The sequence below is a fragment of the Myiozetetes cayanensis genome, unplaced genomic scaffold (assembly GCF_022539395.1).
Source record: "Myiozetetes cayanensis isolate MyiCay16 unplaced genomic scaffold, myiCay2020 scf5-8, whole genome shotgun sequence".
Taxonomy (NCBI): domain Eukaryota; kingdom Metazoa; phylum Chordata; class Aves; order Passeriformes; family Tyrannidae; genus Myiozetetes; species Myiozetetes cayanensis.
In genome coordinates this window covers 84101587-84121400 of record NW_026087742.1, presented here as the reverse complement: position 1 = coordinate 84121400, position 19814 = coordinate 84101587, and the positions used below count along the sequence as shown (strand labels likewise).

The following is a 19814-nucleotide window of genomic DNA, read 5'->3' as shown; positions in this document are numbered from 1 at the left end:
GCTACCAGATATCTTTTTCGGCCTTAAAGGCCTTCAGTATTTGTAGGACCTTAAGGCTAAAACATCAGAGCAGAAGCTATCCAATCTGTGTTAGCAAACAGCTTTAAAACATAGATTTTTGATTCAGTGCTGATGGGAGACAAATTTGAAACAGAAAATTTGAGTCCATAAGCATATTCAACTTAATTCTCAGATTAAAAAGAAGGGGAAAAAACCCAACAGCTAAACAAACAAATCAAACCAAAAACCAAGGATTATAAATAATGAATTCTAAAGAAACTCTGAGACTTTTATTGTCTCACGAAAAGTAGCATGCAAATTACATCCAGGAAGTCTCCTCTCAAGTGGTGAAACTGACCACAAAACCAAAGAATAATAATGACATTTCAGCTTTCCTTCCTCCTGATTCAAGATCTATCTTTGTCCAGGTAAGAACATACTCCTGTGCACTGAAAAGACAAAAACCCCACAAAATTATGCCTCTCAGTGTTCAGAGAGAAATTCCGTTTCCTACATGGCAGATGGCTTTGTTCCAGCAACATGGTTTAACTGTACATCACACTTCTTGATAGCACTTCTTCCCTCCCAGTCACACAGATGCCACTCCTTCCTCTCAGGCACTGCATTCCCTTTGGCCCTATACAGAATGGAGTAACTTTGGTTACTCCATAGTCTCACAGAGGTGATTTCTTTCCATGTTGCTCCTGAAATAGCACAGTCTTGATGATAAATGCCATATTACTGGCTACGTGTATTCTAAAAATCAGGACAGTACCAAAGCTAAATAAATCCTGGACATCGATCATCCAAAAAAAATTAGATAGGATTGTGCTCAGTAACCATGTGGACAATAACTCTTCACATACACATGAAAGCTCCTGGCCATCCAGGAATGAGGTTACATCAATAAAACTTCAGTCTGTGTTCCCAAAGAAAAAGTAGAAAAGGGAAAGTGTCAGTGCCCCTGACTTTAAAAGAAAATTCTTCAGCAAGGGATTATCTGCAGAAAAGGGGAAAGCCCATCCTGACATGGTTATGTCAGCAGCTTCTGTACCACCAGAGATGCTGCGGAGCACAGCTGCTACAGAGAGTTAAAGATAGAAGAAATTTTACAGGTGTTTTGATTCCTCAAGCAAATACAGTGCCTGAATAATTTACCAGTTTTTCAATCAAAAACACCTGTTAGCATTCTTAAAAGGATGAAAAAAAAAGTATTTAAATTTGAAAAAAGAAAATCTTGTCATTTTCCATGTATTGGACCAGACAGTTATGCAGCTATTTGATTATCAACTCAAATGGATCAAAAAGGTTTAGTGTTCTTGAACCAACAGCTCCTCCTAATAAGAGAAATCTGAAGTGTAAGAAAAAGAACTAACAAAACACAGCATCTCACATATATTTTTTTCAATAAGACAACTCCAGAAACTGTTGTAAACAGTTGCTGCATCAGCAAATGTCTTTTTTTAATACATTCTGCACAGGCACTTTGCAAAAAAAAATTATCCACAGAATGTGACATAAGGAAAACTGAAGCATATTCTGACCATATGGAAATGCAAAGGAAAAAAGTGGATATTCAAGCAGCAGAACAATAAACAAAGTAACAAAACAAAAACAAAGCAAACAACAAACAACAACAACAACAAAAGAGGACACTGAAATGCCCATAATCAGACATTTTTTTAAAAAAAGTTACTGTAGAGGTAGCCCTTCTGCACCTCAAGAATCAACACAGAATAATGTTTTTTCCTCTACATAAAAATGACAGTTTAAAGCCCAAATAATGGAATTATGTTTGAGTCATGGCACTTAAAAGTAGGTTACAATTGCAAAGAAACATTTTAAAAACAAACAAAGATAAATTCTTATGAGAAGCAGAGGTCCATACCACATTTTCACAGAGAAAAGTATAATTTTGTACTATTTTAAGATTACTGAACATGAAAGTTAATTAGAATAGTGGAAGAACTAAAGCTACAGGAATTATCTCCTTCAGTAGCATTAGGAAAAAGTATGGCTGGAGAGAAAAAAATATCATGACACACAGCAGAGCTAAAAGAACAGATTTTAACTTGAGACAAAAGCATATATAGACAAAATTTTAAGAGGACATTGATTTAGAAAGGGTGGACTGCATCAGCATTTTTTCCTCATGGCAAGAAGTATGTTACAGTCTCATCTCTGAAGTGTTATTCCAGTTTATGTATTAATTTATTTTGGTCCATAACCAAGTGCTGTAACCACAACAGGACAAAGTATGCTCCTACTTGCAACTTTCTTGTTAATGAACACTGAATGTGATGCAGCCCATAACACCCTGAAGACTTCATTCCTGAGGAGGTACATATGCAGCATGGATAGGATCCTGATGATTAACTTTGGGTACAGGTAAATAAATTCCATTACATATATGGAAGCCAGTGTCAATACTTAATTTTGATCATCTCAAAGCATTCTGTGTATGACCTAAATCTTCCCAGGTTCACACAGAGTTTAGCAAATATAAAGAGACAGAATTCTCTATTCTCCATCCTGTCTGCTTGAGCAAAGAAAACATATGTTGCCAATGGATGCAACAAAAAAATGCATATTTATATAATATTACAACATAGCCTTTCTCCTTTAGCTTAGAAGATTAGAGACACATCAGAGAAAACAGAAGGGTATTCCTTGTTACCCTCATTCTGGTTTTACTATTCTTTTTAGCAGACAGATTCGCTAAATTCAGGTTTATGCTTTTCATCGTAAGAGGTTTACAAGATGAACCAGCTGTCAATAGATTCCTAAAGAGGATTGCAGGTCACATGTCACTGATATGGGTGAAGAGGTAGAGTGAATCCTATCACTTCCAGAAAGATCAGAAACAAAACAGTATTTGAAACTGCTTTTACTTTTTTATTTTCTCAGCAGCAGAGAAAATAAACTACTTTTAAGAACACAAGAGTGGAAAAGTCTCTGCAAAATATTTACCTATCCTGCCCAAGAAAGTACTGTATTAAACCAGGATTATACTTCTTACAATAAATTCCTCAAAAGCCTAGTGCTTCCTCCTCAAACATCAAGTACAAAGCCCTGCCAGACATATCAGTTCAATGTAGCTGCCAGCATGGCCATCTGAGAAAGATGCTTTCGGAATCCCCCACTGACAGAGCTCCGTGTTGGGCAAGGGAGTCCTTACAGAAACTCAGCTCAAGGATACCAGGGAGTGAATGGCAGATGGTCTGTGTTTACTGTCCTTATTGACTAGCACAGAAAAGAGAGCAGCTCTGAAAGTGGGAGCAAAAGCCTTCAGCCTTTCACAGCTGCTTCTGGATGCTGCTAATTCACAAAGAGTACTGACTCAGTAGCTTCAGCTGAGCTTCTGGAAACTGAGTGGCTGTAACTGCCAATCTGTTTCCTATTTCATCCTGCTCAAAAGAAATCATATAAAAATGTACAAGGGAAAAAAATAAAACAAAAAAAAAACAAACCCAAGTGCTTTACTTCTGAACCTACCCAATTCTGACAGCGTTGGCCCCAGATAACAGTGCTGTCCTTGACTTAGCTCCAACCTGCTGTGGACAGAGCTCTGTGTGGTCTCTGTGTGCTGTTGGTCCATTAGCACAATGATTGCAGGTTGCTCCTGTAGCTCCATTAGCCCCTATGAAGCAGGGAATTGCTTGCTTGGTCACTGTCTGTAAGGACTTTGGGGACTCATTTATCAGCTTTTTCTGTATTTCAGAGAGTAAATCACTTGAGCTCCTTATGAATAGCAGGTTTTTAAAAGAGCCATATGATTTGCCAGACTACAGAATGTGACCCTAGTTTTTTTTTTTTTTTTACTTCACTGGCTAATTTATTCCATCTGCATTAATCTATTTTTCCATCAACTACATTCAATTTAACATGAACTTCAGTTCTAAAATGCATGACCATCGTTATCCGGGAAATTTTTGCTGCAGTTGATGAATGATTTCCAGTGCTTCTAACACAAGAGGACAAAACACTCTGACGCTAATTAATTCTAACAGGAGAGACATTTAAAGTTTTGGGCAGATTGAAACATCCCTATCACCAGCAGAACTATGTTCTAAAACATCTGCTCTTAGCAGTAAGCTATGAAAAGAAAAAAAGAAAGGAAGAAACAGTTTCTTTCTGTAGCCCTTGCAAGGTGAGATTGTTTTATGCTATGAGGAATCATAGCCTTCCATCTTTTTATCTTGCTAACATGTCATTTTTTCGTTTGTTTGGAAGACCAAAGTGTAAGGCAGGGTAAGCAAGGAATGCTGCTAACTCGGCTGTCTGGCCTCTAGGTTTGGGATTCACAGGTTCATGCACTGTCTTTATCTGCAGTTCTGAGTGGAGTTGAGGATTTTTTATCATCTCCCAGGACTGATTGTATCAAAGTCTGGCTTACAACAACAACATTAACTTGCTTTTATCTAATTCACTCCATAGCTCACTACACCTTGCTCTCACTCTGTATTTCCTGATATTTCACCTTCACCCAGTATCCTTCTGTAGCTGCGTGGAAGGGTTCCCATTCATCCTTCCAAGTATTCCTACTGTCTCTGCATTTTATTGATATATTTCCTTTCAAATGCTTCTTCTTCCACCTGTGTCTCAGAGTCCTGTCTCTTCCCTCAACAGCAGCTTTCCAGCAGTTTGGGCAGAGGCTGAAGCAATCTTTTTGGTCAAATGCTCAGTATGAGCTAAGCTAACCAAGCTCTCAGCTGATCACCCTGACTGTTAGGACAGACTGCAAACCCTTCCTCTGTTCTTCCTTCAGGCCCTTATATTTCCAATAGAATAATAAAAACAAAAACAAAATCCGAAGAGCTGATTATCAAGAAAGTTTCTTAGAAAATAAAATATGTGAGTTACAGTTGCTGCTTCAATTGATGTTTTATTATGTATTTCAGATGTTACATTGAAAAAGAAAATAAAAAAAGATTGCCTTGGAGTCTGGTGACCCATACATTTTACTCAAGAGCTAGGAGGTGTGTGTTTAATACCCCTCAGAGCTGAGTGGAGATTGCACATTCACCCCCTGTGGAACATTCTCAGTAAGGGAGTCCCACTAGCACTACTTCTTTTTTGATTGTACCATGAAATAAAGCTGCTCTCGTCCTGTATTCTCTCCCTCTATGCTCTGCAAAGTCAGTGGGCTTCTGGTCTACCTCAGGCTCATTGAGGTTCACGGCTTAAATTTAAATGACCCAAAATTTCTGCATCAGTCCCATTCTCGACTATTTTTGGCTTCACTTTCAGGTCTTGTCTCGTTCTATCCTTCAGCCACAGAGTCTAGGCCCACAGAAAATTTGTCATGTTTCGTGCAGACCATTTACTGCCTAACAACAGCTCTGCAGGGGCTGGCTGTCCCCTTGGCCACCTGATGCAGTGGTATATGTAAGGACCATGGATTTCCAATGCTTTATTTTCCTTCTTCCTAGTCTCTGTCAGCAAAGACTCAATTGTTCTTCCTAACATAAAACTTTTGCATATCTACATAGTAGAAAATTGAAATCTCATAAATTATTAATTAATCTTATTAATTAGTATAATTTGACTACCTGCTAATGTAAAGTTATCATTTCTGCAAATTATTTAGTATGTCAGAGCTGCCACCTGCACACACGCACATCAGCCAGGAACGAAGCACACAAAACAATTTTTCAATGAAAAAGCTTCACAGAGAGATACTATGTGAGTTATTTGCTTCATCCTACATGGCTAGCTACTCCTCACCTCAGCTATTTAAGCCCCAGGCATGTCATCCTGCTCAGCTGTGACTGTCCTTGTGCAATACATTTCTTTTCAAAGTCTGACTGACTGGTTGGCTTAACCCTTCAATGTAAAAAAAGCATTGCTGGCATTAAAAGCCTTTCCTTGTTTAAAGAGAGGTTTACATGAGGAAAGAGCTGTCCATGCCCAAAGAGGATTGCATCTTGTATGTTCCTGGCATCTTTCCACAACTGACCTAAGACATCTTGCAATGACAAACCCCACATAACCATATTATTAACTAATAGGAAAAGAGCAGCTGCTTGCAAATTGAACAGTTTTGTGCAATGTCATAGGGGCTCAGTTGAAACATTTGATCTTTGGAGGTTAGTACGCTGCAAGTTTTTCACTGAGTGCTGAGTTCAGTTTTTAGCCTAATAATCAGAAAAATGTGAAGCAGTTAATTAGTACCCCCTGTTTCTTTCAACAGAACACTTAGACAAAACATTAAAAATGGCAGGGTTTTGTTTACAAAATGTTTTGTCAGAATCAAAAAGCATTTGAGTGGCTGCACGGGAGCTCTATGGTTTTAGTTTGTCAGTGGCAGAACAGAAATTGTATTACATGACCAATGTCAGATACCATGAATAATTATAAGAAATAAGCACTGAGATGATGAATAATACACAGCAATAAAGAAATTAAATAACTTTGAACTCAAGAAAACTTATTATGAGTGAGGACTGTTTCTGTATGTTTCATTAAAAACAAAAACTATGTTAAAATCAGTCTTTTGCTGAACAGAGTTCCTTCACTCAAATGAAGTCAAATCCTCTCCTTAAGTTACATCGTATAACCAGTTTTCACTCTTCCTTCTATTACCACTGCAAGATGCCTTTTTCCCAGGAAATGGAGCAACAGTCAATTAAAATGGGGCAGCAGAATCTTGCAATAACTTGTTTGCCCACTGTGCATAATGTGGTCTTTCTGTTATAGTTCCAACCATTCAACCTAAAGTTTTGCTAGAACTGCTTACGGTTTCTTTTGAGCTTTGTAGGTTTGGAATGGTATTTTATGACACAGTAGGGGCAACAGCAGGGAGCTCTAACCCAAGCTAAGAGTGTCTCAGCAGTCCCATGCCCCTACACAGTTTGCTCATGACAAGCTGTGTTGGAGCCACATGCCTCCACATAAGCAACAAATATTTGAGAGAGTGTATTTAAAACCAAATGAATCAAAATAAATGAATTAGCAAAGTTGTGACTTTAAAACTTTTTTAATATTTTCAGTGTCATAGCATTTAGAGATACCCATGGGGAATCAAAACTCAGAAACATTCACTATTGACAAGAAATGGAAAGTCAGAAGTGCCATCATATAGGCAGCAAGTAAGATCACCACGAGTCATATAAGAATGATGAAGGTGGCAGTTTGCTGTGAAGTCATCTGTCTGTCCTGAACTCTTATCTAATGTTTGTGTGGTTGACATGAAAAGTCAGAATGGTTCCCACACAAACAGGCAATTATGATGTGAAAATGGTATTTTCCCTGTTTGACTGTTGAACAGAAGATGATCCCAATTTTCTCTAATAGCCAAAGATCAAAATTAGTCTTAGGATACACAAAAATGTGGTTTTATTGGTTTTGAGTTTTTTTTTCCTTTAGCCTTTTCCCCTGTCTGAAGAAGCTTTTAAATTGTCACATAAATTTTACTTATTTAGACAGAAACCATGTCTTCTTGACATCTAATTCTAAATCTCATAAACGTCTTTTAAAAGTAGCAATACATCAACATAATTAAAAATCAAAATTGATATTTATAATCCCTCAAGGCCAAAGGCATAACTTCACTCTCATATTGACTTTTCACAATACATAGCTTATCCTCTCCCAGTTTCTCCAACTAACAGGAAATACAATTGCAATCTTTCCATTGTATTGCTACAAACCAAGAATTCAATAGACATTTTTAGCTCACTGATCTTCTCATTGCAGACCAATCTCCCTACTGATTCTGGATCCACAGATTCAGGACAAAGAAAGAGTTGGATTTGGTTGATTTTTTTAACTTTTTCTTTAGTAAGTGAGCATTACATAAGTGAAACTGAGGGACAGGAGAAATGCTGAAACAAATAGTTTCGCTTGAGGAAAAACAATTTCAAGCAAATTCAAAAACAAACAAACAAAAAAATAATTTCCATTATCCCATAGATGAATCTTCTTAATCATAGAATCATAGAATATGCTGAGTTGGAAGGGACCCATCAGGATCATCAAGTCTAACTGCTGGCCCTGCGCAGATCATCCCAAGGGTCACACCGTGTGCCTCAGAGCATTGTCCAAACACTTTGTGACCACTTCCCTGGGTATCCTGTTACAGTGCTCAACCACCCTCTGGGTGAAAAACCTTTTCCTGATATCTAACCTAAACCTCCCCTGACTCCGTTTCATGCTGTTTTCCTCGACTCCTGTCACTGGTCACAAGAGTGAAGAGCAGATTTAATAACAGGCAACAATTACGTTCAAATTTACTCAGAAGTAAAGAGGACAAGTGCTTTGAAGGTTGATTTTTAGCTCTCAAGGTACTTAAATCTCATATCATAATATATTAACACAGAACATGTCTAAAAAAAACTCAGATATAGATTAAAGATGGCATGACATAGCTATCTTTATTTAAATGCAGCAAAAGAATAAAGAAAAAAATTTCCAAGGACTATCCTATTAAATGACCAGTAAATTCTAGAGCCAAATTCATCCAAATTCATCACACAGGACTGGAGTAACGCAAAGTAATTGCTTACATGGGATTAAGAATTCCTATTCATCTCATTTCTATAGAGGCCCTTGATACTCAAGAACTTCTAAGTCAAAAATATCTGATTTCATCCCTTCCTGTGGATCACAAAGGAGGATTTCAGATTTGCTTAATATAAAGCTATGCTGTTAAGTTTTTCCCATTGATGATGATAAGATCAGAGGGGCTTTTTGGAGGCCACATCCCACACTTACAGAGACATGATGAAAGGAAGCAGCCTGTGTCTTTGAAGATGTCAGTGCTGACCTGAAGAGCACTGCCCATGCTGCCACAAAGCAGCGTGGAATCTTCCTCCGAGGTAAGGGGCTCGGGAAATTGGCTTGGACCAGTCAATGTCCATTGACTATAAAAGTCACTTTCATACAACTGCAATAAAAAAGATCCTGGTCACACCGTTGTTTAAAGGCTGGCAAAATGAGAGAAATGAAAAATCAAAGTACAGATTTCGCTGGCATTTCTCAGTACTTTAAAACCTTCATTTTTGATAGTCCAAACTACACCACAAATCAGTGCAAACATACACCTAGGCCAGGTGCATTCCTGCAGAACTGAACGCCACTGAAGCTCATTCATAGTCCACTTCAGAGAGGCATGCCTACACTTCCCACAGCGAGCAGGACTGAAGGAAGTAGGCTGCTCACAAGAAGGCAAGACAGGCTTATTTCAGGGGGAAGGATGCTCTGGAAAGACAAGGCATTGAAGTGACTCAGTGTAGATGGTCCAGACTTCCTCATACAGAGCCACCAGAGCCTAAGGCAATGCAGTAAAAGCTGGAGTCAGATGGCACTGAGCTTCAATATGCGAAGTAAATGAGAAGGCATTTTGACAAGCAGGCAGCCAGAGAGAATATGGACTGACCACAAAATACCTGCAGGATTGTACTGCAGTCAAATGGAAATGTTCAGTCCAGAATGGGGTGGATACCTATGTCCCCAGAAAAAGGGCCCCACTTAACTCAAGAACACTCTTTTTAAGGGTAATTTTAGAGACCAAGATAAATCCCTTGTCCTGTTAAATAGTTTCTTTGGAAAGTCTTGTCTCGGTGTACATTTGAACAATTTAGAGAACCTAGGAACCTTATCTTTGGCAGATAATTCAGCAATTTACACTAAGTAGATACTTTAAAACAAACCATACAGATGTGCCAATGTAGTGAACCTCTTAATGGGTAAAAAAATAAAAGGATTTGGTGTCCTCTTTTCTAATCATGAATAGTTTTCTTTACAAGCAAAAGAACAATTTACATTAAAAGCTAATTCTCATTCTAATGAAACTAATCAAACAATTAGTGAGTCTACAAAGGTTCATCCATGTTTTTATTTACATTTTGTTGAGTAGTCCCAATGGCCTAAGGGTCATACTAGAGGGGTCATAGAGGTCACATCAGTAATTTAACTGCACCTAATGTATATTGGTTAAAATATATGCTAAGAAGAGCCTGTTAAGTTTCATCTCCAAAAAAACCAAGAAAAATCAATACTGGAGGAGCAAGAGTTAAGGATCAACAAGAAGAAATTTCCCTCCAGAACTGGGGGGGAGCCCCAGGACTACAACTCCCACCAGCTATGAAGAACCACATGATGAGGAGGGAGGGAAGGAGAGAAGAAACAAAAGAAAATTCTGGGGTTTGCATAAAAATTCTAGCTGACTACAGGTAAAACCAAGGATTCTTATCTGCATTACACTTCTAATTCACCTTAATTGTGTCATTAAATAAATCGTATTTTAGTGTTTATTTAATTTTAATTAGTTAAAAAAATCTGATTTAAACATTAAACTGCTTTGAAATCTACCCTGTTTTTTCATAATTTGTAGCCATGCAACAAAATTCTCCAGCATCGGGTTCCAGAAATTGTGCTGGCACTCTACTCACCCCTGCAATGTAAGCCATCTTGCTCCATGCAGACATCCCCAGGCACCATTTCAAGGCCTGTGCTCTGCAGGAGCTTGGGATTAGGTACAGCACTTCTCTCACTTTAGGCTCTGTCAAATCACATCTAAAAATTCTCAAAACTACCTGGCAAAGTTGACAGTCCACCCTGGCTGCCTTCCACTCACTGTGGTTGCTGCTGGCGCAAAGCTTGCTCCATCCTGCCACCAAAGGGGTTTAACAAAGTGAACAGATGAAAAAGAAATGTTCAAAAAACACCTGAAATATTTGCGGGTCTATGAAATATTTCTAAATACTTACAAATAGAATTGCTGATGTTGTATCTGTCACAACAGGAAAGATCAGCACCTCTGCCCACCAATCTGCACCTTTGCTGATGCAGGAGAGGATACATGAGGAGCACACACACCTTGTACACTTGATAGGTGGTGTGTCAGCAGTCACAGCTGATGCCATTAGTGGCTGTTAGTGTCACTTTAGTGTTCACAACCTTAGCTGTAATGATTCAGTTTATGGCTTTATGATGCATTTTTCTGAACCAGGTAAAGGAGTGCGATGTGAGAAATGCCTCTGTGTTTTCTGACACCAAGTAGGGAAGAAAAGCCAACTGTCTGATCTTGAAAACAGAGCAAAATTGGCCCATGTCTGCTAATAAAGCTGGGATTTGTTTAGAAATCCAGTGATTCACAACCCCTCCATGGCAATTACAACTGCTCTGATGCCCCATTAAGCTTCCAGTTCTCCATGTGGGTGAGAGAAACAATACTCACCTAATGAATGTACATGTCTGCTCTAAAAGGAAATAAAAATTAATTTGGATTTGGAGACAAAATATTCTCTTTGTCCTTATTCTTACCTTCCCTGCATGGGCACAGGAGTGAAATCCTTCTCCAGAGCAATGCAGCCATCCTCCCCTACTGCTGATTTTTCACAGAGGTTCTGTGGCTCTCCAAGACTTGCTACCATGCCATGATACTCTTTTAGTAGATGCAGCTCATTGCAACTTCTGGTCACTGGTTTGGCTGCCACCTTTTCAGATAAATTGGTTTGATGTGAAGATGTCTGATTCAGCTCCATCTCTTGTTGTCTAGAAATTGTACTGTCATATTTGTTATCCAAGTACATCTGTCCTTGGTGGGCGTTCTCCTAAAGAAAGTGAAAACAAATATATTAGGATTAAATTGAATTGACTCAATGTTTACTTCAGTGCAAGCGTGTTAAAAATGCCAAGGAGAAGATTTTTTTGAGTGTATCTTTGGATATTTCTCCTGTTGGTTTATTTCCACCAGCAATATTTCCAATGTTTTAAACATCTTTGCAACTTCAAAATTAACCATTATAAGAAGTATTGAAACAAATAAAGACACGGGTCTTCTACTTTTTTCATGTCTACCCACAAATTTCCCATTGACTTGCACTGACTTGTCCCATAAAATAAACCAAAATCATCTCTGCATCTGTGGCACAATAGTCATCTCTGCAGAACATCTTCCCAGCTTACACCTGCTTCACCACCTTGCTTTACACCTGCTTCACACAGCTTTTCTCCAGCAGCTGCAGTGGCAGCAGTCTCATGGAAGACATTGCTCTCCTCCCAGCCCCCAGGTTCCATTGGAAAGCCCTGTCATGCTGCTGATCTGCTTTGGATGATGGCCCCTTGTTAAGCAGAGTGCAGATACTCACTCCAGCAGTTGCCAGGGGCATTTATGAAATGTGAATCAAACCTTGATGAAAATTAGGTTTTCTTATATGATTATTAGTGGTGATTATAGCAACAAAAACCAGTGCATAACAGTCAAAAAGCTTTTATGTTCTCATAATTAAAATTCAGTGTTAAAACTTATAAAAAACACTTCAGAATCCGACAAAGTGCACAAATCCAATCTGATGAGTGAGTTAAAGATCAACCTGTCTTAAACCCATGCTGTGGAGTTTAATCATGGGAATATTTCAGCATAAAGTACCAAAGCCACTGCAGGGGACAGCAAGAGTTCAGGAAACAGGCTGTCAGCCTCCAACATCCCTATGGCGGGGGAGCACAGCCTTGTCCGAGCACATACCTGCTCCTCCCTGTGGAGATCTCAGCACAGGACACACAGGTAGACCTGCAGGGCTGTGGGGCAAAAATAGCACAGTAATAGGCTCTGCTTCAGTCCCAGTAGGAGAAATCACTTGAAACAGAAATAACAAAGAGCTAATTATGATTTTGTGCAGATTTAAGCTCTCATGGCCTTACAGGCTAGAAGGTAATGGAGGCTTCTGAAAAAAGACTGCACATACAAGCCACCACAAACACAGGTCTTGGCTCCAAGCAAAGGCAGGCTTGCTAGCCAAATCTGAATCAGAAATTCCCGAGGTGACATTTCCTTCCCCAGTCCTGCATTTCTTTTTCTTTCTATTCTCAATGCCCTTAGTTCATACATCCTAGTCTTTTTCATCTATCCTTACAAGTAGATTGACAAACTTGACTCTTCCCATAATTGCACAGTAGCTGGAGTACTGTGTCCAGTCCTAGTCCCCACAATTCAAAGAAGATGTGGACAGACTGGAGGAGTCCAAAGGAGGACCACAAAAATGATCAAAGGGCTGGATAAAAGACTAAAGGATTTAAGTATTTTCCCCCTGCAGAAGTGAAAGCTCAAAAGAACCTCATTGTAATGTTCCAGTAGTTAAAAAGCGACTAAAAGAGGACAGGCCCTTTCTTCACAAGGAGCCACATGAAAAAGAGGCAAAGGGTGCAAGTTGCATGAGGATAGGTTTCATCTCAATATAAGACACTTTTTACAGTAAGAATGACAGCAACAACTTCCCAGGGATAAGGCAGAGCTCTCATTGCTGGCCATTTTTAAGACATGACTGATCAGGGTGCTAAATCATCTCGTTTAAGCTCCCTTTCCCACAAAAGATTGGACCAGGTGATCTTTTGAGGTCCCTTCCAACCTGAGCTTCTCTACAAGTCTATGTTTAATAGTTTGGAAATGATCAACATAAATAAGCCTTTTTTGACTTGTGCTTTCTTAATTTTCTTGAAAGGGAGAAAAATGAAAGGGAAGGTAGGGAGAGTGTGGTGAATTACTGAAATTAAGAAGGTAGCAGCTATTGGCTTCAGAGCATTCCCACTTTTAGATTTGGCTAGCATATATCAAGAAATACTAAAGACACCATGATTTTTAATGGATAATAACTCTCCTCTCGATATTTCCATAAGGGGACAAGCCCTTTTCTCACCTGGTGTAAGGAGCACAAACATGGATGAAGTAAAACCAAACACTGTCACTGAGCCAGTCCAGGGCTTCTCCATGGCCTGAAGATCACAGAGCTTTTGAAATCCAAGACAAAATCCTGCGTGAAAGCCTGGGACAGCCAGGTTTGCCACTCCAGCACTGTGGAATCTAAAGCTGGAGGTGTTGGGAGGGCCAACACACACCACACAGAGGCCACCGCTGCCCCACCAACACTTTCTTGTCATTGCTGGTAGCCTGCTTCCCTACCAGGCAGTGGTTTTGCCTGTTCTAAAATTGCAGATTGCCTTCCTTCCTTCCTAATAAATAACTTAGAAATGCAAATACTTCCAACTCCAAGTAGAAGAGATATATGTTTTTGTCTTCAATATCATTTTATATATTTACAAACTGGTTTTATTCAGATACTCTGTAAATCATAAGAGAGATATCTGCCTACTTATTCCATTTTTCATTACATTTGGTTTGTCTGAGTGCCTGCTGTGAAAAGACACAGATTTTTTTAAATGATGTCATGCTATGGAAAAATTAAACCTACAGCAACTCAGGCTGTACTAGTTTTTAAAAGATGAAAACCTGAATACAACCTTTAAAATTGATTGCTTCTCAACTCATAAGTGGGATTTTTTTTTTATCTTGAGGTGAACAGGGACTAAATCAGTCAGGCTCTCATATGCACAAAGCCTTAGCGTGAAAGACATCTATTTTCAGAATTAACATCAGTGAAAAAATGAAGAATGGCAAGGAAAAGAAGCTTGAGAGAAAATCTGATATCTAGATTAAAACTCATAAACTGCATTACTGCACACTCACAAAAGCTTTGCAAAAAGATAAAATAATGCAGCATCATTTTGCCACAAGAGACAGGTTTGATTGTGATTATCTACATGGCTAAAACATTGCTAAGGCAACTATCTCCATGGTATCCTAGCTTCTAAGACATCACTGCATTTACCATTCAAGAAATTCTCAAATGATCACATTTGTCTGCAGTTGCAAAACTTCACTGTTATTTCTTTTTTCTTTTTCTTTTTCTCATCTTGCAATGCCTCCATCAGCAATTAGGCATAGGTGAGATATTGTCATGGGAAGGTACAGAGAGATTTTAACCAAGAAAAGTTCATTTTGGGTACATTCTGGAGCTATGCATCGGCAAGGGTTTTTTAGCCACAACTACATATTGATCTAGCAACCATCCATCTTGTGTTGGTATAAAACAGGGCTAATAAAGAAAGAAAAGAAAAAAAAAACAGCTAATAGAGTATTTAAGCCATGTTTTTTATCCTTTTCATCCCAGCCCAAGCAGCTGAGCATCCACTTTAAAACTATTAGTGGAAAAGTAATTTTTTCTTCAACTTTTAGGTGCAAGTAAGATAAACAGGGTATGTTATTTTATTTAAGAGGCTTTGTGTAGCCTGCTTTTTGGTTGCAAAGCAAAATGTTGCAGGTGAACTATGTATCTGGTAATATATCATCATTTAAAACATTATTTTCCTGGGCATCAATAAGCACAGCATAGCATTTTTGCAATCAAAAATTAAGAATTGAATCTTATGGTCCATGAGGCTACGAGATATCACAACTGCTCTGGGTAATGCCCAGGAATATCATGTTTCCTGTCTCACCCATCTTTTTATTTAGCAAAGCCCTTCTCCCACCAAGACTGGGGAAAAAAATTTCCTCTGCACTAAGTCACCTTCCCATTATCAGGCAGAAACTCAAAATCTAAAAAGCTACTAGCTAAGGAGGGACACATATATCCTATATATACATCTCCCTCCATGTATGCATCTCCCAACAGCTTCCTCACAAGTCAGACAGTTGGTGATATACTGGCCTCCCGTGGGAAAGACACCTGCAAGTGGTCACAGCAGCACAGAGGTGAGTTGTTATTCTTAGCCTGAGGCCTGGAGAAAGAGAGTAAGACTTCAGTACCACAGCTCAGAAATCCTCCCATCACAGGCTTGTCTTTGCATGGCCACTGACATCCGTATCCCTGGCCCTGCCATCCTGGGGACAGGTAGATGAAAACTCAGCTGAAAACCTATCCCTAGAGTCACAATCTAAAATCACACACACACAGAGCCACTGTCAAAACACACGAATTCATATTTATTTATTTTGAGTAAAGGAAGGGTACTGAAGGGTCTAATGTTGCAACATGAAAAAAGAATTCTTTGTATTTCTTAATTGGTGTATTTTCTCTTTAAAACTGGAAGTGTTTCTAGCTGTAGGAAGGCAGCAAGACTGGTTTGGGCATATAAATCCCTTTGATATCCAGGATTTCACAGTCCCTTCCAGTAATGCTGTTTTACAAAAACCCCTGCCTATCCTACATATATGATCCCCATTATCCCATAGGGTAGCATAAGGGATTGCACAGAATAATGCTGTGCAGAGCAGCCCTCTTGTATGACCAACTGGGAAGACAACAGACTATGTTGTACAGAGTGGGGCTGCAGGACAGGCTATATCAGGTTGGTACTTCTGACTCTTCCATGTTTTTGGGGTTGTCTTGCCATCCATCAGTGGCAAGAGGAATGATAGCAATAGACCTTTATCATTATACACTAAACATACAAATAAGACTCCCTGAAGCTCATGTCCTAATCATGAAGATGATTAGGACTCCCCACTTAAGTTCTCCATTAATTCTTGGACCAGGGTTGTGGGGAAGGCTGTTTAGCAGGTGGAAGTGGAGTGATGGGCTATAAGAAGCTGTCTCCATTGATCTGCCTAAAAAGAAATTGCTTCAAATTGTCCCCAGAAAAGCTATTCCCAGGTGGTGGTTCCCAGGCACACTAAACAATTAAAGCCCAGATACCTTATATTCTCTCTCATCTGGTTGTAAAGTGTTTAAAATATCACAATTACAAACTGGAAGAATTTAAAAACTTTCAGCAAGTTGCTGCATTTCCTTAGCAAGGGTTCCTTAGGAGGATATTTGCCTTAAAACATTTTCCTGATCCATGTGTTACATGGCCAGACCTGCTGGATGTGGGGCAGCATCGAGCCATCTTCTATGGCCTCACATTTTATGCTGTTCATCTGGGATGGACATTCATGTGTCTGGTAAAGTGAGAAAAGGATCCAGCTACAGCACCTTGCAGGAATTTAACAGAAGACCCTAAATCTTGGGGCAAGATGGTCTTTGCTGCACTTTATTGCCTTCCTGCAGCTGGGAGGCAGCCTGTGCTGGAGCAAGGCTCTTAGGGACTTCCCAGCTCAGCTAGAGTTCTGACACCTTGCTGTTCAGATCTTGCTGTTCAGGCAGTGCTTCTTTGATCCTGATGCTCAAAGCAGAAGCTCAGACCTTACCGCTGTGTTATGGCAGCAGCCCCTGGTGCACACAAAAGACCTTGACTTTGCTAGTGTCTGGGCTGCTTGCCTTCCCTTCTGCTCACCGAGCTCAACAAGCCTGATGAGGATCCAGCACCACAGCTTCACCTGAGGACTCTGAGCATAACAGGACACAGGAGAAAACTTGCTGCACTCAGAGTCAAAACCTGGCCCCTGCAAATGGTGAAATTCCCAATCTCCTCTACACTCAGCTGACGATGCTGCAATCCAGCAGCTGTTGCGCCTGGAGACATGGCCTTGCCTCCTAGGGACTGCCTCCTAGTCTTGGGGGAGATACGGGAACTCGGGGGAGATATGGGAACAGAGGTCTTGCAGGATGAAGGTCCTCACTGCAGTGAGAGGGTGGCTGGGGTAGAAAGTCCTGGGTGGGAAAGGGAGTGAATTGGGATGGAGAGTCAGAATGAGCAAGTGGGAGGTCTGCACCGGGGGGGGGATGCTGAGGAAAGCTGATGGCTTTGGGCTTGGCTGGTAACAGGGTGTATGGAGGGAGTTCAGGGATTTATTGTACAGACGTGATTCAAATGGCTTAAGAGGAGAGACAATGTTCAAGGCCACAAGGGGAAAAAAAAAAAAAAAGGAAAGAAAAAGAAAAAAAAGTAACATTGTGGAGAAACCCCCCTGCAGGCCATACGCGGGCACAGGCTGCCGCCTAGCGGCTGCCTGACCGCCGGCCGGGAACGCGTTTTCCCCGGAAAAAAACCTCCTTACTAGCGAGTCCCGTTTTTAAAGACAAGTGACAGAGGAGGGTCCGCGCCCCCGGGCCGGGGGGAACTGCAGCATTCGCCTAATTGTGCGTGGGTAAAACATCGGTAACTAGTCAGCAGAAGCTGTTTCTGCAGATGCGGGAATGGTTTGACAGGGCGTCCCGTCCTGTGCAGGTGTGATAGGAGGTGGTTTGTCAGCGTCTTACAGGGAAGCAACAGCAGTGATTCACGCACAGACTACAGCAGTCAGGCCAGATGGACCTTAAGAGTTTCACAGATAGAATCACAGAACAGTTTGGGTTGGAAGGGACCTTAAAGACCATCTAGTTCCAACCCAGCCCCCTGCCATGGGCAGGGACACCTTCCATTAGACCAGGCTGTTCAAAGCCCTATCCAGCCTGGGCTTGAACACTTCCAGGGATGGCACATCCACAGCTTCTTGTGACAACCTATTCCAGTGCTTCACCACCCTCACAATAAAGAATTTCTTTCTTATATCTAATCTAAACGCACTTCCAGTTTAAAGCCATTCCCCTTTGTCCTATCACTGCTTGCCCATATACAAAGTCCCTCTCCAACTCTCTTGGAACTCCTTTAGGTACTGGAAGGTGCTGTAAGGTCTCCACAGAGCCTTCTCTTCTCCAGGCCGAACAATCCCAGCTCTGTCAGCCTATCTTCATAGGCAGGGTGCTGCAAACCCCCTGATCACATTTATGGCCCTCTGCACTTGCTCCAACAGGTCCTTTTCCTTATGTAAGAGGCCACAGAAGTGGACGCAGTACTCCAGATGGGATTTACCTCTTAGGGAGTCTCATCTGGTTCAACAGAAGATGGTACAGATTCCCATCATTGTCTGGGCAGTAAGTGATCATCCGGTTCAAAGATTCATTTCCCCACGTAAGCATTATCCTATGCAAAAGATCCTCATAAATTAGGATTACTTTTTTTTTAAAAGAAAAATCTCTACTCCTGTCTATGTGCCAGTGCTCGGCTCTTGCACAGTGTTTATTTTAAGGAGTTGGTTTGGGAGTCCTTTAGAAGGAGCTTTTGCTGAAGGAAAAATGTAAGTGAAGAGCTACCAGCCTCGACATCAAGAACAGGGAGCACTGTAAGCATAATGACAATCAAACAAGCTAAAAAATCCAGATAAAACCTACATTAAACAGTAATTTCCTTTTTCCTTTCTTATTACATCTGTCAGAAAGGTCACTACAAAACTCATTCAAATGAAGAGACAGACTTTTAAAGTGTCTAATCACATACAGATAAGCAAATTGCAATATGTTGTAATGTCAGCCTCTCCCTCACCATCACTTTTACCTCCTAGGTCCCTGTAGAACCCATGGAGAGAGAGAGAGACACTGACCACACAGCCACCATCTGACTCGTGCTGCAGTGGATCCCTGAGACAGGGTCAGTGCACCATGCTTTAGGAGTGTCTGTACCTCTCCCTGACCACCAAGAGACCTGGGCAGAGGGAGATGCTGTAAAGACACGGTGTGTTGTAAAGACATCTCAGCTTTGGGGATCTCATTTCCAGAAACACCACTAGCTTAGCATTAAGGACTGGAGTCACTGGGAACATGAAACCTGTAGCACCGAGTAATGCTGTACAATTACTGGGAGCAATTCAGAGGCTTGGACCTTCAAAGACTTACTGAATGCTGTCTTGCTGAATGCTGTCATATCACTGAACCAGTGCATACACTGAAGTAGACTTCTTGCTCGTAAACTGAGCAAGTAAAGGAGGAGGGAGGGTGAACATCAATGTTAACACAACAAGCCACTGAACAACTTATTCTGCCAATGCTATTCCAGTGTGATAGTTACATGATCTGTGCACAGGACCTGTGAGGCACCTTCACTGGAATCAAAACAGTGCCCACAACTTAAACAAAGAGGAGGGAAAAGCTGCTAAATACTATCTACATTTAGGAGCCTGGAGATTCAGGGAGTTGTGCTAGAAGTAGGCTGTAACAGAAGGAGGATGGTGCAACTTTGAAAGACTCTTTTGGACTTAGGTCTTACTTTGAAAAAAACCCTAGAAGACACCTGCAAAATATAGCTAGACACCCTACAGCATGTGCAGCTTATTC

The 19814-nt window shown here is 40.5% G+C and overlaps 1 protein-coding gene across 1 annotated transcript in view; it reads right to left on the bottom strand.

Moving 5' to 3' along the window:
• The window catches only part of OCA2 (OCA2 melanosomal transmembrane protein), a 185938-nt gene that overhangs the window by 156333 nt on the left and 9791 nt on the right, over positions 1–19814 (bottom strand). Inside the window, exon 2 of the mRNA XM_050334190.1 lies at positions 11269–11558. Within this exon, the coding sequence (XP_050190147.1) occupies positions 11269–11537 (269 nt within the window). The 5' untranslated portion in view covers positions 11538–11558. The remainder of the gene's footprint in view (positions 1–11268; positions 11559–19814) is intronic.